Source organism: Agrilus planipennis, unplaced genomic scaffold (assembly GCF_000699045.2).
Source record: "Agrilus planipennis isolate EAB-ADULT unplaced genomic scaffold, Apla_2.0 scaffold77, whole genome shotgun sequence".
Classification (NCBI taxonomy): Eukaryota; Metazoa; Arthropoda; class Insecta; order Coleoptera; family Buprestidae; genus Agrilus; species Agrilus planipennis.
In genome coordinates this window covers 349,068-368,501 of record NW_020439413.1, presented here as the reverse complement: position 1 = coordinate 368,501, position 19,434 = coordinate 349,068, and the positions used below count along the sequence as shown (strand labels likewise).

The following is a 19,434-nucleotide window of genomic DNA, read 5'->3' as shown; positions in this document are numbered from 1 at the left end:
TTCTGTCTTCATTTCGTCCGTCTCAACTTTCTCACCCGAACCACCACCCACCCATTCCCACGATTCCTGAAAGCAGGCTGAAGAGGGCCTTCCGCCCTACCTTCCGGCATAGTCCGGAGGGACTGCCCGCCCACCAGCATTACTAGCTGGTGGGAATGAAACACCCAAAAGTTTTAGTAGTTTTTTCCAAAAACAGGCATTCAATATTCATTATTGAACATTCAGCATTCAGCATTTCAGCATTCATTATTCACATTCGCATTCACATTTCACATTCCAGCAGTTATCATTAACATTTTATTTTATTCAAACAACTTCTAATTTTCATTTAGTAATCTTGTACAGTTTTGTATTTATTTAGTGTTAAGATTGTAAATATAGTTTTTTACTGTTGCGTCCGAATTTTTATTGAGCTAAGAAAACAAATAAGTGTTCGGTGCCATTTTGCTACCCGCAATTTACCAACAGCACCGTTTAAGTCAAAACATTACTATTAAAAATGTAAAACAAGGAGTGCAACAATGTATAAAGGCTCAAAGTAATGAGTAGAGAATCTTTAAATATATAGTGTGTCCCATTTTATATGAATAACTGCAATAGAAAGTGTTGCGTTTGAAGAGTGTCATTGGATAATGACCGACAATTTAAACGTGACCTTTATCATCAAGGTTAAATGGAATTTTTTAAATGGCTGCCCTTGCTTTTGTCTTCGAATTCAGAAAGAGTCCGATATTATACTTTCAGATAGGTACTTCAAGCTCTTCTTTTGAATGACCTTCAGAGATTCTTTTCTACACAGGGTAGCTTTAGTAAATAACACCTAATATTGATTCAGGAAATTTTAATTGGGAATAACTTCATACCTAAAGACGTCCTGCTAACAATAATCAAGTTTTCATTACAGAAATTTATTATTTCTTGATTACTCAATATTATTTGAGATGTCATTGAAATAACCTTTGAAGATTATTCAAAAGAAGAGCCTGAAGTACCTAACTAAATGAATAGAATTTTGTCAACTTTGTGAATCGAGGGTCAAATTTAGCAGTTAATATTTAAAAAAAAATGACCTTGAATATAAACCCAAAGTCAAATTGTTGACCACTATATGATATCTCCTCCGAATTCAACAACTGTATAATTTTTAGATTTATCGCTCCTCTTACAAGATATTTATAGGTGGATTATTTAGAATGAGACACCTTGTACAAAATCTTTATTTAGTCATGAGGAAAGATGAACAACTTGGAATCCTCTTACATTTGTGAAAATAGCAAATAAACTGTATCGGAAATAATGTGTTTTCTGAAAACGTCATTCCAGTTGTTACGTAGGGTGTGCTCCAAAATATAACTTATACTTCGTTTAGTTTCTGTAGCGATGTGACCTTCAGTTTGACCGGCGCAAAGTAGAAAAGAACAGCACTAGGTCAGAAAGGAAAGGAGACAACTCTCGGTCAAACTCTTAACCGGTGAGGAGCATATAATCCGTACAGTACTGCACGAAAAAATTGATTATTTTATCCACTACAATTGCATTGCTCAAATGTGCTGTTATTGGTACCAATTACTACTGAAAATATCAACGAGATGTTTATTTATATTTGAAAACATATTAAAGGCTTTAACGCTTGTTATTGACTCGCACTACTATTCATGATTGAACAAAACTTTTGGCAGGTACTGTATGAAAAATATGTTTAATGAACAAGAGTCGAGAGTATAATGAGCTTTTTCCTCCCTGCCTACGATTTGACCAGCGCGCATCCAAGACATTGGAAGGGGCAAATCGCTAGAGAAAGTAAATGAAGTATAACATACTGGCCAGTACTAATAATTCGTTCTGCAATATACTGGCCAGTGCGTTTCTGTCAAACGATGCCATATTGAGAATAGTGTTTTTGCTCGTTTGCAACAATTTCGCTCCAAAGTTTCTTATAATAAATATTCCTCAAAGTCTGATGCACACACGCCCGTTTGATATACTACTATGCCATACTTGTCTTACCAGTATAATATTGTGGCACTCCAATACAATATGGCGTCTTTTTATAACACACCTTTTAATCGCGGTTTCATCCGATAAACAATTAAAATAATAGTTAAGAGAAAAATATTTGATCCTCACTGTATAAATACCAACAAAAAAGTTTGGATGTATGTTTAAACGGGTGAATGGATCCTCTACGTCTTGGATTAGCAAATATGCTTTCAATTCCGGAAAAATCAATAGTTTTTTAGAAAATGATTGATAAACCGAGCTGTAAGTACCTATAGAGCTGGCCTGGGTTCAATTTCTGTCAGTGGATTTTATTTGTTAAATTTATTCGGTCCTTATCGTGAATCAACGTGATACCGTACGAATGAAAACGCGTGTTATGGCTGGTATGTTATATTTATAACGTTTATCATTTCGAAAACAAACATGTCAATCGCAATAACGTTCCGAATAACCCACATGTCGAAATGAAAAGGAAGGGCTTACCCTAATTTACCACAGCAGAGTTTATTGAGCGGACACGTGTTTTACGCTTCTCTTCCGTTTATTTAGGAATCGTCAACAGTTTCACGTTGATACTGCTCATACATGAGGTGGTCGGAACGTATAGCCGCTTAGCAAAGTTTGTTGTGGTAAATTGAGGGCTTTCGTTTTTCATTTATTAGCTTACCATAGTTTTCTCTACCTTATCCTAATATACGTGAAAAAGTTTGGGAAAAGTCCAACACGTGTTCGCCAGCTCAAGTTTGGATTTGGGTACTTAATTCTTCTTCAAGAAAAACACGCAATGTAACCCTTCCAAGCTTTTTAATTGCAAGATCTTTGTATTTATTTTGTATTAAACTTTTTCGTGTGCTTTTACAGATAAACAATAAAGTCAATTGAAAAGTCCCCGGCCTAAAATAGTGAAACACATTTTTTTTGCAAAATTCGTTTTTTTTATTCAACATAATTCCCTTCAAGGGTGATACACTGATTATAGCGATCCTCCAACTTTTCGATACCATTTTTGTCCTTTGCTTCAAAATAGGCCTCAGTTTCGGCGATCACCTCTTCATTCGACGAAAATTTTTTCCCAACGAGCATTCTTTTGAGATCTGAGAACAGGAAGTAGTCGCTGGGGGCCAGATCTGGAGAATACGGTGGATGCGGAAGCAATTCGAAGCCCAATTCATGAATTTTTGCCATCGTTTTCACTGACTTGTGAGACGGTGCATTATCTTGGTGAAGCAGGACTTCCTTTTTCTACAAATGCGGTCGTTTCTCGGCGATTTCGTCCTTCAAACGGTCCAATAACGCTATGTAATAGTCGCTGTTGATGGTCCTTCCTTTTTCAAGGTAGTCAATGAAAATTAATCCACGCGCATCCCAAAATACAGACGCCATAACCTTGCCAGCCGACTGTTGCGTTTTTGCACGCTTTGGAGCGGGTTCATCGTGTGCAGTCCACTCCGATGACTGTCGATTGGACTTCGGAGTGAAATGACGGAGCCATGTTTCATTCATTGTCACATATCGACGCAAAAACTCGGGTTTATTACGCGTGATTATCTTCAAACACTGCTCTGAATGTTTTTGGTCAAAAGTGAGCTCGTGCGGCACCCACTTTGCACAGAGCTTTCTCATACCCAAATATTCGTGAATGATGTGATGTATACGTTCCGTTGATATCTGTAGAGTGTCTGCTATTTCATTCAATTTCAATTTACGGTCATTCAAAATCATTTTGTGGATTTTTTTAATGTTTTCGTCCGTGACAGCCTCTTTTGGGCGTCCACTGCGTTCACCGTCTTCGGTGCTCATTTCACCACGTCTAAACTTAGCATACCAATCCTTGATGGTTGATTTTCCTGGGGCAGTGTCCGGAAATTCGTTATCAAGCCAAGTTTTTGCTTCAACTGTATTTTTTCCCTTCAAAAAGCAATATTTTATCAACACGCGAAATTCCTTTTTATCCATTTTTTTTCACACTAAGAAAAGTTGCTTCACTAAAAATGTTCTAATTCACAAACTAATGATCCGACAGCCGTCAAATTTATAGACGCGTCTTTTGAAGGTTAGGACTAACTGAAAATCATATGGATTTAGTTCTGGTGTCGCCATCAATGTCTCAGGCCGGGGACTTTTCAATTGACCCTAGTATTTACCAAAGATGTAAGTACTGACGTAACTATTCAACCGCCTCCGTTAGCCATCCATAAGTTCACGACATCTAATTTGCATTTGTACTTTTCCTGAATACATTTAAAAATTAGATTGATATATCGTATATGATTTTATTACATGTTTAAATCGGTTGTCTACAATTGTTTATTAAAGCCGCCCTCGATACCTATCCGGTTACGTTAGTTTAGTTCTAATACTCTTACTACCCTATCAATCCTATCTAAATATCCCTGAAGATCAACTCAACTTGTTTATAAATCTTGAATAAACATCTCTTTTCAAAATTAGTCAGAAACAATATTAACCCCCAAAGAAATACTTTCATCATGTAGTTATACCTACTTGGTGAATTACGCAAGTTCACCGAACATAGAAATTACACGTTTCTTTATCAACATTTTTTCCTTTTTATGCCGTACGAACAAAGATGTGGACAAGGCGGAAAAGAAAAGGGTTAGAAGCATTCGAAATGTAGTTTTACCGGTAAATGATGAGAATACCGTGGATAGAGAAGGTTTGGAATGAAGAGGTATTAGAAATAATAGGAGAGCAGAGGACTCTATGGAAGTCCATAAGGAATAGGCGAGATGAGACACCTTCTCAGGTGTGAAGGTCTAGTCAAAGACATATTAGTGGCAGGAACGGGAGTTAGGAGAGGTAGAGGTAGACCTAGATTAGATTACTGCTCGCAAATAGTTATGGATGTGAGTTGTTCTAGTTTTAGGGAAATGCGGAGATTATCTCGGGATAGGAAAGAGTGGAGGTCCGTGTCTAACCACTCTTAGGACTGACGGCCTTATGATGATGATGATGAACAGAAATGCATAATTCAGTGGACGTATAGAGTAAGTCTTCTCAGTTTCGTCTATTTAAAAATGTTGGCCGCTTCTGTAAAAATTGTCATAAACTCATCAAATTCTCGAAATCTTTTAAGCAAAGCATAATACCCTTCAAGGCTTCAAACTGAATTAAATCTCAACAAGACCTAGTACTATTCTTTTATTTACAATCTTCCACCGTTTTGCTCTCAGATGGGAGGGTTTCCTCAATGTGAAAATTATACTATTTTATTATGAAGATTGGAAAAACTTTGGCGGTTGTTGTAGAACAAACAGAATAGCTCAAAACCCCAACGCCAAAAAGGTTGCTTCATGTAAACCGGATGATTAATAGATATCTAGTAAATTGTAGTGTATTTTATAATGTTTTACAACGTGTTTGCCGAAGAAAAACTTAATGCTCTAAGGTTAATTGCGACAAACTCAAATACATTTACAAATCACTTACTTATTAATTGCAAAAATGGATTAGCGTGACTAAGAATTACTTCCTTCAATATTGTTTTCGTATTTTGTCTACAAATATTTTCAATAAAACGAAAACAAAAATTATACTCCGTACATCCTCTTACTGATTCATTTGAAACTGTCACAAAAATATGGTAGATATAAATGCAATTCTCGTTTCAGTTCTGTCACGATATACTTTCGCCAGAACATACCATTTTTCAAAATGATGATGTAGCAGCGCCTCGCCTTACAAGTGTGCATAAAGCACACGTGTCTAAGACATATTACATCTATCAATCACTATAAACAACAAACAGAGCAATGAACGCCATCTGTAGAATGTGAAATTCAGAAATTTTCGACCGTAAGATTCTCAACTGGTAGTTACCCCTATGTGGTAGACACGTATTTGTACTTATTTGTATTTGTATTTGCTAGCTCTAGGGAGGCTCGTGTTATTAAAGGAAGGCGCTGAATAGTAAAAACAGGTACTCTCACTTAGCCATCAAAAAAATCTGAGTCGGCATTCAAGGAGCGAGTAAGTCTTCAACAAAGGAGCGTTGAAAACGACCTTCTGCTTATTAAATAACCTTCAACTTTGTTCAGTTTGTTAGTAGACAATGTCATCATCATAAGATCGTCAGTCCTAAGACTGGTTGGTCTCGCACCTCCACCTCCACTCCTTCGTATCCTGAGTTAATCTTCACATTTCCCAAAAACCACATCCTTAACTATTTGCAAACAGTATTCTAATCTAGATATACCTCTTCCCCTCTTAATTCCCGTTTCTGCATCTAATATGTCATATTTTTAAACAACGAAATCATAAATATGCATATCATCTCAAACATGTGACTGTCTACTTTCTTATCTTTGTGCGATCTATTCGTTGCTTGAATACCATCCTAGATTTTTCTGAGCATAAATGGAAGAATCTGCTCATATTACTTAGTAGCAGGCTCGAATATTTATAATCCACTGTTTGCGAAAGGAAGTCCGCTAGCTCTAGAGAGGCTCGTATTTTTAAAGGAAGACGCTGAATAGTAAGAATAGATACTCTCACTTTGCTATCAAAAAAATCTTAGTCGGCATTCAAGGAGCGAGTAAGTCCTCAACAAAGAAACGTAATAAAGACGGATTAAGTCCTTGGACAGTAACTGAAATACTTTAGTTGGCAGCAAATTTCAGCAATGATGTCGACATACTAAGGTAAGATGGAATAGACCTTAGTTTTCAAGGTTTTTTCTACATCTTTATGCATTTCTAATGCATTCGACTCATAAACTGCTGAATGTAATTTGAAATAAATGTACACATTCCGTAAAAATAAATCTTTATCGGAATAAAAACATAACAATTTCACCCTATGAAGGCTTCTTTAGGTACAGAATCCCTCCATCTGAATAAGTCGTCGTCATCATCATCATCATGAGGTCGTCAGTCCTAACACTGGTTGGACACGTACCTCCACATCTTCCTATCCCAAGCTAATCATTCGCATTTCCCTAAAACTGGAACTACCCACATCCTCAACTTTTTGCAAACAGTAATCTATTCTAGGTCTACCTCTACTACCCATAACTCCTGTTTATACCTCTAATATGTCTCCGATTAGACCTTCATGCCTGAGAACCTCCTCATTTCTAACCTTCTCTATCCACGGTATCCTCATCATTCTTCGGTAACAGCTCATTTCCAACGCTTCTTACCTTTTCTTTTCCGCCGCGTCCACCATCCATATTTCGTATCCATACAGTGCTGCGCTCCAAACATACACCTTTAACAATCTTTTTCGAATTTCTAAATTAACCACTCGCGAGAATAGAAGTGACTTCTTTTTATTGAAAGCGACTCGACCCTGCGCTATCCTCTGCTTTATATCCCTACTGCTTCTTCAGTCCTGACTTATTTGACTTCCTAGATACCTAAAATCAACCACATCTTCTAATTTTTCGTCCCTAGGGCGAAACAATTATTGTTAGTTACAATAAAAATTCTTTTTGAAACTGTTCTTATTAGATCGATGATATGTTACTAATTTTTAGAAATTCTTGTATAATTTTAGTTTTCACGTAAAGTAATTTTATTTGAACTTTTTAACAATTGCTGTATTTTAGTGTTTATCCCGTTAAATGCTTCAAGTGGAAGCGTAGAGACTTATCTAAATTTTATAACGTAATGTCTGTCGTGTTCGGAAAAGACGAGGAAGAGAATAATAATGTGCAAGCGACCAGGCCTTGCGCGTCGTAATCGAACCTTCACGTGTTGCAAGCGCACATAGGGGACTTCCCGACCGTTTCGTTGCTCAGTTCTGCCCCGAGCTTTCGCATACGCACAACGGCAACATCGGCAACGTTGCAATAATCCATTGTAGTAATCGTAGTATACAATTTTTTTACGGCGCGTCGAGACAAAATTGTGTGTTATTCGTGAAACGGTTGGTTGTGTTATGTTTTCTCTACGGTCGAACTTCGATGTGAAATAAGATGTATTATTTCATGAGTAATGTCGTCAGTAGTTGCGAACAAATATTAAGGTAATAAATAATAAATAATGGCTTATTAGAAAAAAATAAATAAAAAAAGGAGGATTATAGAATACAAAAATAGATAAAAATTTGCACAGTATTCGAACATACTCATTTATTTGGTTGTATGGGTTAATTTAAACCGGAATTTTGATAAAATATTCAATAAAACAATACATTTTATGCATGCCTTCGTTATCTGCGTATCTCTGTAATCAAATAAGCACCTACTTATGAATATATTTCAGCAGAAACTACAGACACTAAACCGAAAACGCAACAAGTATCTTTTTCATGCATTACCATTTTTAGACACATATTAGAATATTCGATTTAATTTTCCAAATGGACTGATCGTTTCTGATTTATCGAAAACGTTGGTACCTATATGCGTCATATTAATAATTTCATAATAATACGTAATATTTAAAAGACGCTTTTAATTAATAAATGGTGCTAATGATTTCGGTAAATTGCAAAAATGACAAAATATACATCTGTTGGTATTCTTACAAACGGTTGTAAAATATCCAATGTAGGTACCTTATGCATGTTATTCAAAAAGTACCACAGTGATTATGAGGAACTTTTCCCCTTTAATAGACCAATGGCATCCATTTTGTTTCAGCCCCATAGAAATTGGAAGTAGAATTACATATATAATTATAAATAACGATAATAGAGGAAAATAATAAGTTACAAGGTGTTACCATTACTTTTAAAAGTTATATGCACTTTGCAGGGTATATTTCAAGTACCTTTGACTAGAAGGTACTAGAGATCGAGAAGTATGTATTACGTGACTGCTTCCCTTGTTCTACTACAACCAACAAAGGAGAGATTAAAAAGTAACAAAAAATACTTTTATTAGAATATAATTATGATAAAACCTTCATAAGAAAATACATGGGATTTTGGTTCAAAACTGTCATTGCTTATTACTAATAATAAATTCACAAAATTATGAACTCTGATAACAAAATTAAAAAAAAAATCTCTTGTACCTACCGGATGCTGATATATTTCGGCGTCTGGAAGTTTTATCTTCTACCTTTTGTTTCTAAAAATTTCGCTACTCTACTGCTATAGCTGAAAAGTTCCGTATCTACTTTTTTAATTTAAAGTTTCTCTTGATTAATTTTATTATTTGGACGATTTGAACATAGCGCTCTTTCCGGACAACACTAATTATTATTTATTGAAAACCTGAATATGGTTTGAAAGCCTTTAAATACTAAAACAATTTTGCTGTAGAGGTGCTCATCATTTGGGGAGATAGAAGATCCTAGCGGAATACAAACGTATAATTTCATCGGTGAAAGTTCCCAAACAATTTCTCAGTATCCATTCCTACTTACTGAACCAAATCGGTTACATTTCTCAAAACTTGTTTACGCAGTCTATTATTTTTTCTTAGTCCTCAACCAGTCTTCAAGAGAGAAATTCCTTCTTTAACACTACATCGGTTCGTACTGTAGACCAACACCATTTAGTGGAAGCGAGACAATTGGTAACACTTCTTTTTGAAACAGCTAGGATAATTTGTGTTTGTTCTTCAATTTTAGAACGATTCCGGCGACTCAATAATTTTTCCTTCATATTTCTTTCATATTTCCCGAGAGAAGGCCCTTTTTCTAACATTAAATCTATCGTATCTGCGGCGATTTTCTTAGATCACCCTATATCACTCATTGCAATTGTATAATCATATATTTTTGGCAATCGAGTATTTCAAGTATCCTTAAAAAAGGTCCATCATGGACCCTCAAACAGTAGCTATTTAGTTTAGACCATTGTTTAGCATTCGGGAGGATGCCAGTTCGATTTAGGGTCCGTCTGCCTTGGTCCAAGTTTTTTGTTATCTTCTTAGATCACTTAGGCAAATGCTGGTGCAGTAATATTCCACAGATAATCTTTCGTTCTCTTCTGTCTTCATTTCGTCCGTCTCATCTTTCTCACCAGAACCACCACCCACCCATTCCCACGATTCCTAAAAGAAAGCTGAAGAGGGTCTTTCGCCCTAGTTTTCGTCATTAATGGCTGGTGAATATAAAACACCCAAAAGTTTGTTTTTATTTTAGCTTTTTCAACTTTCCCGAGAACAACCAAACGGAATACTGAGCGACACAAACCGGTTACTAGGCGCTACTGGTATCGCTTATTTTATATGTGATTTTATGCGTTACCACCACATTCATTCTTTTTTACAATTTCTTTATTGAACATCTCACATATGCTTCTTCTAACTTTGGTTTCATCAGACATGAGTAACTGCTAATAAATCTACTTATTGTATTTTTAATTTTAATTAATTTTGTCTTTATTTTGTATGTAGTGTGACTATTCATAACGATGAGTGGTAACGTATAAAAATATTACCTCAGGAATTAAGAAACAGTTCCAAGAATATGGGAAATCTCATAGTTTCAGACATGTGTAAATAATCAAATAATATAATTAATTAGCTTCACTTTAATTCGATAAATATTTGCTTTAATGCAGAATAATTGATGAATACAGGGTGGCCAAATTAAAAGTATACAACTTATACAACTTTCTTTTATGGCCATTTTATTTGGGTACATCTGTTAGTCTTTATGTAACAATAAATTAATGCCGACACGGCAAATTCGTTAATTATTAAAGCGTTCCATGCCAATCAATCATTCCGTACGTCTCATTGTAGGTAGATATGAGCTACCTTCCTGGATAGCAATAACTCATTTAGCGAATTTGAAAGAATGTACCATGTAACGGATAAATTACTTCCCCATTATGCCAGGAAAGCTTTTCTTCTTAAATAGAATATTGCAAGTGTAGCAGAAAATCTAACAGTGTCTACCAGGCGACATTTGGTATAACTGGAAATGAAGAGGTGCACTTTGCAGAGTACCTATTCTGAAGAGAGACTAAATCTGTTTCCTAATAAGATTTGACTAAATTAAAAAGTCGAATCTCCAGATCATAAAAGACGTCATAACTTTAGAACTTTTGTGTTAAACGGATGCTAAGGAGTATTATATTACTATACAAAGCTGTTTCTTTATTTACTTATTGACGGTTAAGTTTAGATAAGCTTAGTGAATCAATATGAAAATAAGTTTAAGTATCAATTGTACTATAGTTTAAGGAGTAAACCTTTGTTAAAATTGCTTTTAAAGTATATTCGCCATTTTCACAGTTTTTCGATTCAGGACATACTAATTTGGACTTTTACAAGATCCTTATGATAGGTCTAGGAAAATTAATGTCACGTATTTAAACACCTTTTCGAACTATTATTACTTTTAGAAAATACTACAAATGGCGCAGTAAACGCCATCTGTAGCACGATGCTACATTTTAGGATTACGTATGTTCTAAAACGCACTGTTAAGACAGCAGGTATAAGTTGGTCTGTGTTCTGTCGGAGCTGCCTGCGACGCGCTGAGGAGATCCAAAAAGATCGAAATCGCGATCCGCGTCTGGCAGTTTCGACAGAATACAGACCACTTCTAATTATTTTTATTTAACTATTTTCTGTCTAATACTTTTATTATTTAGTTATCAATTCACCACTGCGGACACTTTGACACTTCTTTGCTTTATATCGTTTCGAACTCTCTGACTCGTACTGACTCTACTCGATCTCGCGACAACTATTTATAGTCTTCAGGTTTTCTAGAATTTTCCAGTATATGCCGTCTAGAAACCCGGTCTTTTTTGTCACTATGTACGTTGGGTTGCCTACATGCATATGACAATAATTGACCGACAGCAAATCATCGAAAAAACAATTTACCGAATCGCAATCCGTCCTAACAGGCTTTCATCGAAACATTTGCATGTACAATGGAACATATTGCAATAATCAGTTTACTAATGTACTAAATTATTTAAGCGCACATAATAAAGTATTGCTCATTCTCAATAAATAGCTGTACTATATATTTATAAAAAGACCTACAGGGGAGATGATATTTTGTTGCATGATTCTGGACCTTATGAGAACAGAATGGTAATTGTTGGCACTACAAAAACTTCTTGCAAGATCCCAAAATTGGTAAGCCGAAGGGAGGTTTAAAATTGCACCATCATCATAGGATTGTCAGTCCTGGCATTCCTCTAAAACTAGAACATCTCACATCCTTAACTATTTTCGAACAGTAATATAATCTAGGTTTACCTCTACTCCTCCTAACTCCTGTTTCTACCTCCAACATACCTCTGACTAAACCTTCATACCTGAGAAGGTGTCCTACCAACCTCGCCTAATTTTTATAGTCTTCCATGAAGTCTTCTGTTTTCCAATTTTTTCTAATATTTCTTCATTTCTAACCTTCTCCATCCACGGTATCCTCATCATTCGCCAATAACACCGCATTTCGAACGCTTCTAACCTTTTCTTTTCCACCGCGCCCACCGTCCATGCTTCGCAGCCGTACACTGCCCCGCTCCAAACACACCTTTAACAATCTTTTTCGAAATTCTAAATTAATCGTTCGCAAGCATAGAAGACTTTTTTGTTATTGAAGACGACCCGACCCTGTGCTATCCTCTGCTACTTCTTCCGTTCTGACTTCCTAGATACTCAAAATCAGTAATTTCTTCTAATTTTTCGTGTCCTATCATTATATTCGCTCTTTCCCTACTCTTTCATCCCTTGACCAGTATTTCTGTTTTACTTTTATTTAATTTTACTCAATACGAGTTCCATTTTGATTAAAGTTATCTCTAATTCCTCCTTGCTACATGCTAGTACTGCTATATAAATTATACCATATCTCGTTTATTAATCACATGTACTCTACATGGTTTATATAATAACAACGCTATCCTAGGTGTTTGACTATAAAATAACACAAAACACCAAATTCCTATAGACAGTTATAACACTTGTTTGCGATTACAGAAGAATTGTCGCAAAACTTACATCATTATGACTGTTTCCATTGTTTCGTATGGTATGTACGAAATCCCCAATATGTCGATGAAATGCATTTAGATGAATTGCAACATCGATGAATTGATTTTTGATTTTCGAAAAATTGTATTGGATGAGCTGTATTCAGGGAATAGTTCCGGCGCCGCCTTATCATCCCTGTTGAAATCTTTTGGTATCCTTACAATAACTTCTATATTTTTGATATTCTCCCATTTTCGCCTGATATCTTAAAATATCATCAGATGTGGATGTATACACAATATCCCCAGCGGTTTACTCCTTGTTGAAATTGTTTGCATCACCATAAAAAAATGTCAAAAGACCGAAACCATTAAAAAATGATTGACGCATTTATATGAGGGTATTTCACACTTCCCTCGAAGTCATATATCTTCCTGTTTTTGCCTGGCACTATTCACTGGGAAACCCGACGTAACATTTAACTTGAGAGTGGGGATATGGATTTCTCTCAACATTTCCACTGTCATCCTTGTTGTATATTTTTCAGTTGATGTAATTATTTTACATGTTATGCTGTTATGCTTTAATTCCAAATTATATTTGCTTATATTTTACTTAGGGCGTGCACTTTCATTCTTGCAGGCGACTAAGTGCCTTACGAAGACGCCAGTTACTAATTAAAGAGGTATCCAATTAATTATATCTGATGCATTTTGCATCGTATTTCCGTCTTCTTGTTCTTATCCGATTAAGATTTTCAACGTGGCACCTTTTTAACGCGAATTAGGAGAAATACTCTTTCGCTAATTTTTAATTAATGTAATTACGAGTTAGTACTTCACGTTCCTTATTGCATGAATGTTGTCTAATCTAATCAACATAGAAAATGAGTTCTGCTCTAAGAAATTTAAAATATATTTGTACATAGATAATTTGTAGTACAAGCTCTTCAACTAATTCAGAAATCTTAACTCTTTTAAAGGGGGTCGTATATAACTGAAACTTTTTACTTCAAGTAGTGTAATTTTTTTAAAAGCTCAGGTGTCCATAGGCCAGCTGCCCTGCCAAAATACAGCAGCTCCTCAAGGTTCCTTCATAACTCCTTAAGAAGTTATCTATCTATTAATCTAGCCCCCAGACATTTCTGTCGTTTCTCCATTAATGCTGGGCATTCGTAGATTACGTGTCTCGGGGTTTCTTCCTCGCTTTCGCACCATCTACATAGGTAACTTCTTCCCTGTATTTTGTGGGTGTAGCACCTAAGCTCGCTGTGCCCAGTAAACAATCCTAGGATAAGACGCGCCTCGTTCCTCTTCATGTTCCTTAGCTCCATGGTCCAGCTATTTATGTATCGCCCGAGCAGCTCCTTGGACCATCTGTGTCCCAGAGTTGCTGCCCAGGTGTTCCATTTTTGCTTTCCCACGATTCTACTAATAGCGTTGTTTCCTTCTTGGTATGGTATTCCTACCTCCCCGTGCGGTTGTTCCTCCATATCTGCTCCCTGCTTTGCAAGTTTTTCAGCTTTATCCCGAATGACCAGGTATCCAGGTAATAGTTACTCTATTCCTCGTTCGTAGTTCATTTAAGGTATCTTCTGTACCTATAAAATTGTTAAAAAATTTGAATGCCTTTCTAAAAGACAGGCATTGAAACGACTACCCAAATTATTTCTGTTTCGGCAATCACATTAATACTGACATAAATTATTTGGTGAAACATTAGTCCGTAAACAACACAATATGAAAACACTTGGGCTCTGCAGTACTTTCCTGTCCAAATTACTGTCACAAATCCGCCAGCAATTAAAAATCAATTTCCTGCAAGACTTGTATTTGCTGGAAATAGTAAGGATGTAGGAACTGCTCCTTTAACATTTGTCACATTGTCACATGAGAGAAGCCAATGTTGCGTGCTATTTTACATGTACTACTTTGGGGATTGCCTTATGTGAAAATCAAGGATATTAATCTTCTTAGCGGTGCTATAATTCGGGCGTCGACGCCCACAACCCGCAAATGTAGGGTGTAACTTGCGATTACTGTACAATTTCATCGTTGCATTAATAGTGACCTATCATCGATTGACTAAACAGGTTCATCAGGGTTACATCGTTAAAAGAACAAATAACCACTAACTAAAGTTGGTTGTAACATAAACAGCTTGAATCACTCTTAATCTAATCTAACAAATAATAGGCAATGCATGAGCAAAAAAACTGGTTACCAGCTGATTAAGTACGACGTTGCATTGTCACATTTCTCTCCAGGGCCGGAAATAGATTTTCATGTACTTATAGCTACGTTTCTCTAGAAAACGATAAACATTCGGGCCTGGGAACATTTACTTAATTTTCTTATTTTGTCAGGTTCTATCACCTTCTTAGGGGTCGTTAGTTATTTCAAAAAAATTGTATGTCGCTTGAAGATTGGATTAAAAGCTATCTAACGTGCATTGTGGGTAGTTGTTCTGGGATTTTATCGCTAAGCATTGTGATTATTGTCATTTTGTGATCATAATTGAAAAACACTAAGTCTTTTCTTTTAGGATCTGTTTAACGTAGAAACTTAAAATTGGACATAATAATAATGAATCACATTGTTTTGTATGTTACTTATTAGATAATAGTCAAATATTAAACGGAAACTATATTAGTAGTTCAAAAGTGTATTTTATGCAGAAAACTTGAACAATTACTAAAGCAAGTGAAATTTTTTTTATGAATATTGTACATGTACGTCTTGCTGTTTATGGTATCGTCATTTCCGTTCAATACTAAAAATATTTTAACCAATGCGGCGTAAATGTAGCTTTCAAGAAAATATGCCTCTCAATAAAGCATGATACTCACACACACATAGTATATTTAAAGAATTGCTTACAAATAAGCTCAGGTAGACTAAAAAGACGTTACATTGTACCTAAAAAAGCTTTCTATGCAACTTCATAAAAGAAATATCCAGTTTACATTCATCGTTCAAATGTTTGCTATTTCTGCATAGGAAAGAAGGAATTCAAGTGAATCACTGAATATTTTTTGTAGATTTTATTATAAAAAGAATGATGCACGCAAATTGATTGAATGAAACAAGTACCTACCTACGTATAATTTAAAAGAACAAATCTGTATTTCAAAACTTCCTGCCTGCTGAATTCCTGGAATCGTAGGTATTTACCAATTTTCACGTACATCAAATTCGTTTCAAATTGGAATTTTATTATTAGAGATTACTTGCACATTGATTTTACATCACAATTTTTCGCTTTTAAACTTTCATAGTAGATTTAATGGCCGTAAAGTTGCTTCCAGTACTTACAGTGACGTGTGCGAGAAGCTAAATGAAACAAATGCTTCAGTGGAACCAATATTAAACTGGCTTTCTACAACAAAAAAGTGCAATCAGTTTACACAAAACTTAAAGATCAAGGAATGAACATGTAAAAAAAATCTCAAGTTCCCTGAATACTTATTTCATTGACGATAGTTAATTTAATTTATAGAAAGGATATAGCTGGATGGAATTGAAGAATAAATTGTATTTTCGATTTTGATTAGAATAATTGTTTAGTTCAAAGAGAAACTTGGGAATTATTTTTCAATTGAACACAACGACTTATTTGTTTAGTTTATTTTATGTAGGATTTTTTCGGTTTAAATAGGTTAATGTTTTACGTGAACAGTTAACAGTTACCACGCAATTTTGCCCAAGGACTAAACTTTTTAAATATCCACACACCAAGTTTTTAAAATTATTGCAATGTGAGGAAGAAAAAACATTTAATTTTTAGTTTTGTGGTTGCTGAGACGAAACGTTAAACAAAATTTCGATTCTTTTTCGTCGATTACTACTTTGATCCAATTCCTTACGATTTACACCTTAATCGGCATGAACCACATCGTATTCTTTTATTTATTCGTCAAGCGTTTTCTTCGCTTCTTTTGTACCTTTGATGCGGCTTTCTCCACATTTTCCCTTTTCGTTTTAGATTCGAAAATAATTTTACAAAATAAACGAATAAAAAGAGTTCTGTTTATACACAAAAGTTAATATTTATAAGCCTTATTAATATTGGTTTGCATGAGTCTAGAATTGTTCTAAATAACAAAAAAAAAAAACAAACGGTTAGTTCAAGGTAATCTCGTAAGGTCTCCTATTTCTTTAGAAATAGAAACACCCTTTTTTGTCGATAATTGGTACACCAATTTAAAATTTAAACACTCTTTAATTTTCGTTAATAATCATTATTTGAGACGACACATCTATGTAGGCACATTGGTCCTTTCTATATGCGTTGGAACACTTCGTTGATTCAACAATAGCAAAAGTGCGGTACCACTGGATACCAATTTCGGACAGTATGATGAACGCTCTTAAGATCTTCCGCTTGCATTTTCATTTTCATCGTGAATGTTCGTGCGATAAGCTGTAAGTTCCCTACCACTTATGAAAGTCTTCGACATCCATAGTTACACAACTCTCCATACAGTTTGTGTGTTGTTGTTGTAGAGTTTCAAAAGGTTTAGCGTCCTCGTTTGAGAGTAATCTTAGACAGAACCGGCTACACTTTGACTTCTTAAGAGCGACTACATTGTATGCAACAGAGATAGGTATAGAAACAAGCGATACCTATCTCTCTTCTCCGTAACCAAGGCCCTCCATAACCAAGCCTTCTGGTTATGGTTATGGAGAAAGAGATACAGATATCGTTCGACACTGTACCTGTCTCTTTTGGGTCATGAGGACGAGCGTAGATTTGCATACCTCTCTCACTTACTCTTGCAGGAGCAGCTAGGAACGTTAGGAGCGGAGTTTGGCCGGCTCTGAACTAGAAAACTACCACAGCATTATGGTCAACAGTAGCACAAAATTTGCCATGAAGCTCCAGCATTCTAGTTACATCCAGTTTGATAAAATTCAATAAGCAATAGATTCAAGCGGGAAATTCAAATTTTATTCAGGAAATTTCAAATTTAAATAGACTCCGCCCCCGTTGTATGACGATTCCAGAGGGTATTCAACAAGAGCTTCTGGTATTGTTGTCAAAAGGGGCATGATTTAACCTCATTAGGTAAAAAATAACCTATAAAGACCTTTTATAGATCTAAAATTGGTAAAATGTTGATGAATAGACCATGACCCAAACATGGGTAGCCGTGACCCAGATATAGAACCCCGGTAGCTATACTACTGACCTTACTTTTATAAAGCCTTCTAAAAAAATAATTAGTAAAGGATCTGATAAATTAAACAGAAACAGGCGTGTTTAGTTACCATAGTTTTATAATGAAAATACAGCAGCTACTTATTGTAAGTTATTTCCCGTCCCTTCCCTAAATTAAAATGTCACCAGCTGTCGTTAAATAGAAATATAGGTATGTTACTTGGTCGTGTTATAAAATAAAGTTGTCCTGTAAAGCGTGTATTTCAAATTACGTATTTTGATACCCCAATATTTCATACACGAAGCATGTCATCATACTTCAGGCTCTGTGTTTTAATGAGAACGTTTCATGTTTTATTTATGTTTTTGTCGGGATTTACGGAGTGTATTACAATGTATAACGCTGGTGGAGTTATATGTTAACTTCGAAACGTTATCCATTCCATCCATTGAAACCACTTTGCGTATATTGCACTAACCTTTCAGTAGGTAATTTTGTGGGTACCTAAGCCTTGTAGGGCATCATAACAAAGTTCTTAAAAATGGATTGCAGGTTTTATTTTCTCCTTGTCACTTTAAAGCTCGGTTGTCCAATTAAATTTTAAGACTGTTTGCAACGTGTCAGTTATCATTTTTATGTTAGGTGGTTTACTGAAAAAATCTCGTAATGAAGAAGATTTTTACCATTTTCTCCCGCTACGTGTCGCTATTACTATGATTTATCTTGACAACAGGATAGCTTAATGTAAAGTGTAAAAGAGACAGGCTAATTCCGACTTTTATAAAATTTAAAAAAAATGACAAAGTACATTATCGGAATGTAAACAAAATGAATAGAATTTCTTCTAAACAATAAAAAATACAAGAAATTGTAGGCTGAAGCAATAATACGATCAAAATTAGCCAAGTCGTAACCGTATTTAAGGTTATGTGGGCACCCTTTTATAGAAAATAAATATTTTTTTAAGTTTATATCAAATTAAGTTTATGGAGTATTACTGCCTAGATCCTAATAAAACTGGTCATGTGATATAATCATTACTTCATCTTGTTCTGATTTTGGGGAATGCAATTTACCAAGGAGGTTAAAATTTTTATTATATGCGTCTAATGTACAAAAAATATTTGTAAAAGTATAACATGAATTTTCTTAGAAAACAATAGAAGAAGTACATAAACATTTACAGTGTTATTACTGTCTTTAACAGAAAACCATTTAAAATTTTCATCAAAAATTACACAAATCTAGGTGGTTTTACTAACCTATTCACAAGGTCTACCTTTCTATTACTACATGACGCGCATCTCCTTTTCAATTCTGACATAAGATGGTGTTATTTCCATATGCAACACATTGCACAGGAAGGAAAGTACTAATTAAATTCCTTAATAATAAATTGCTTAACCTC

The 19,434-nt window shown here is 35.2% G+C and overlaps 1 protein-coding gene across 3 annotated transcripts in view; it reads left to right on the top strand.

The window, feature by feature from the left end:
• Positions 1-19,434, top strand: part of LOC108734264 (synaptotagmin-7) — a 663,520-nt gene that overhangs the window by 353,860 nt on the left and 290,226 nt on the right. The window contains exon 1 of one of the 3 annotated variants that reach the window (XM_025978976.1): positions 7,757-7,989. The exons of the other annotated variants lie outside the window; for them this stretch is intronic. Coding sequence (XP_025834761.1) covers positions 7,940-7,989 — 50 coding nt within the window. The 5' untranslated portion in view covers positions 7,757-7,939. Of the gene's footprint in view, positions 1-7,756; positions 7,990-19,434 lie in introns of those variants that run through there. 3 annotated transcript variants of the gene reach the window in all.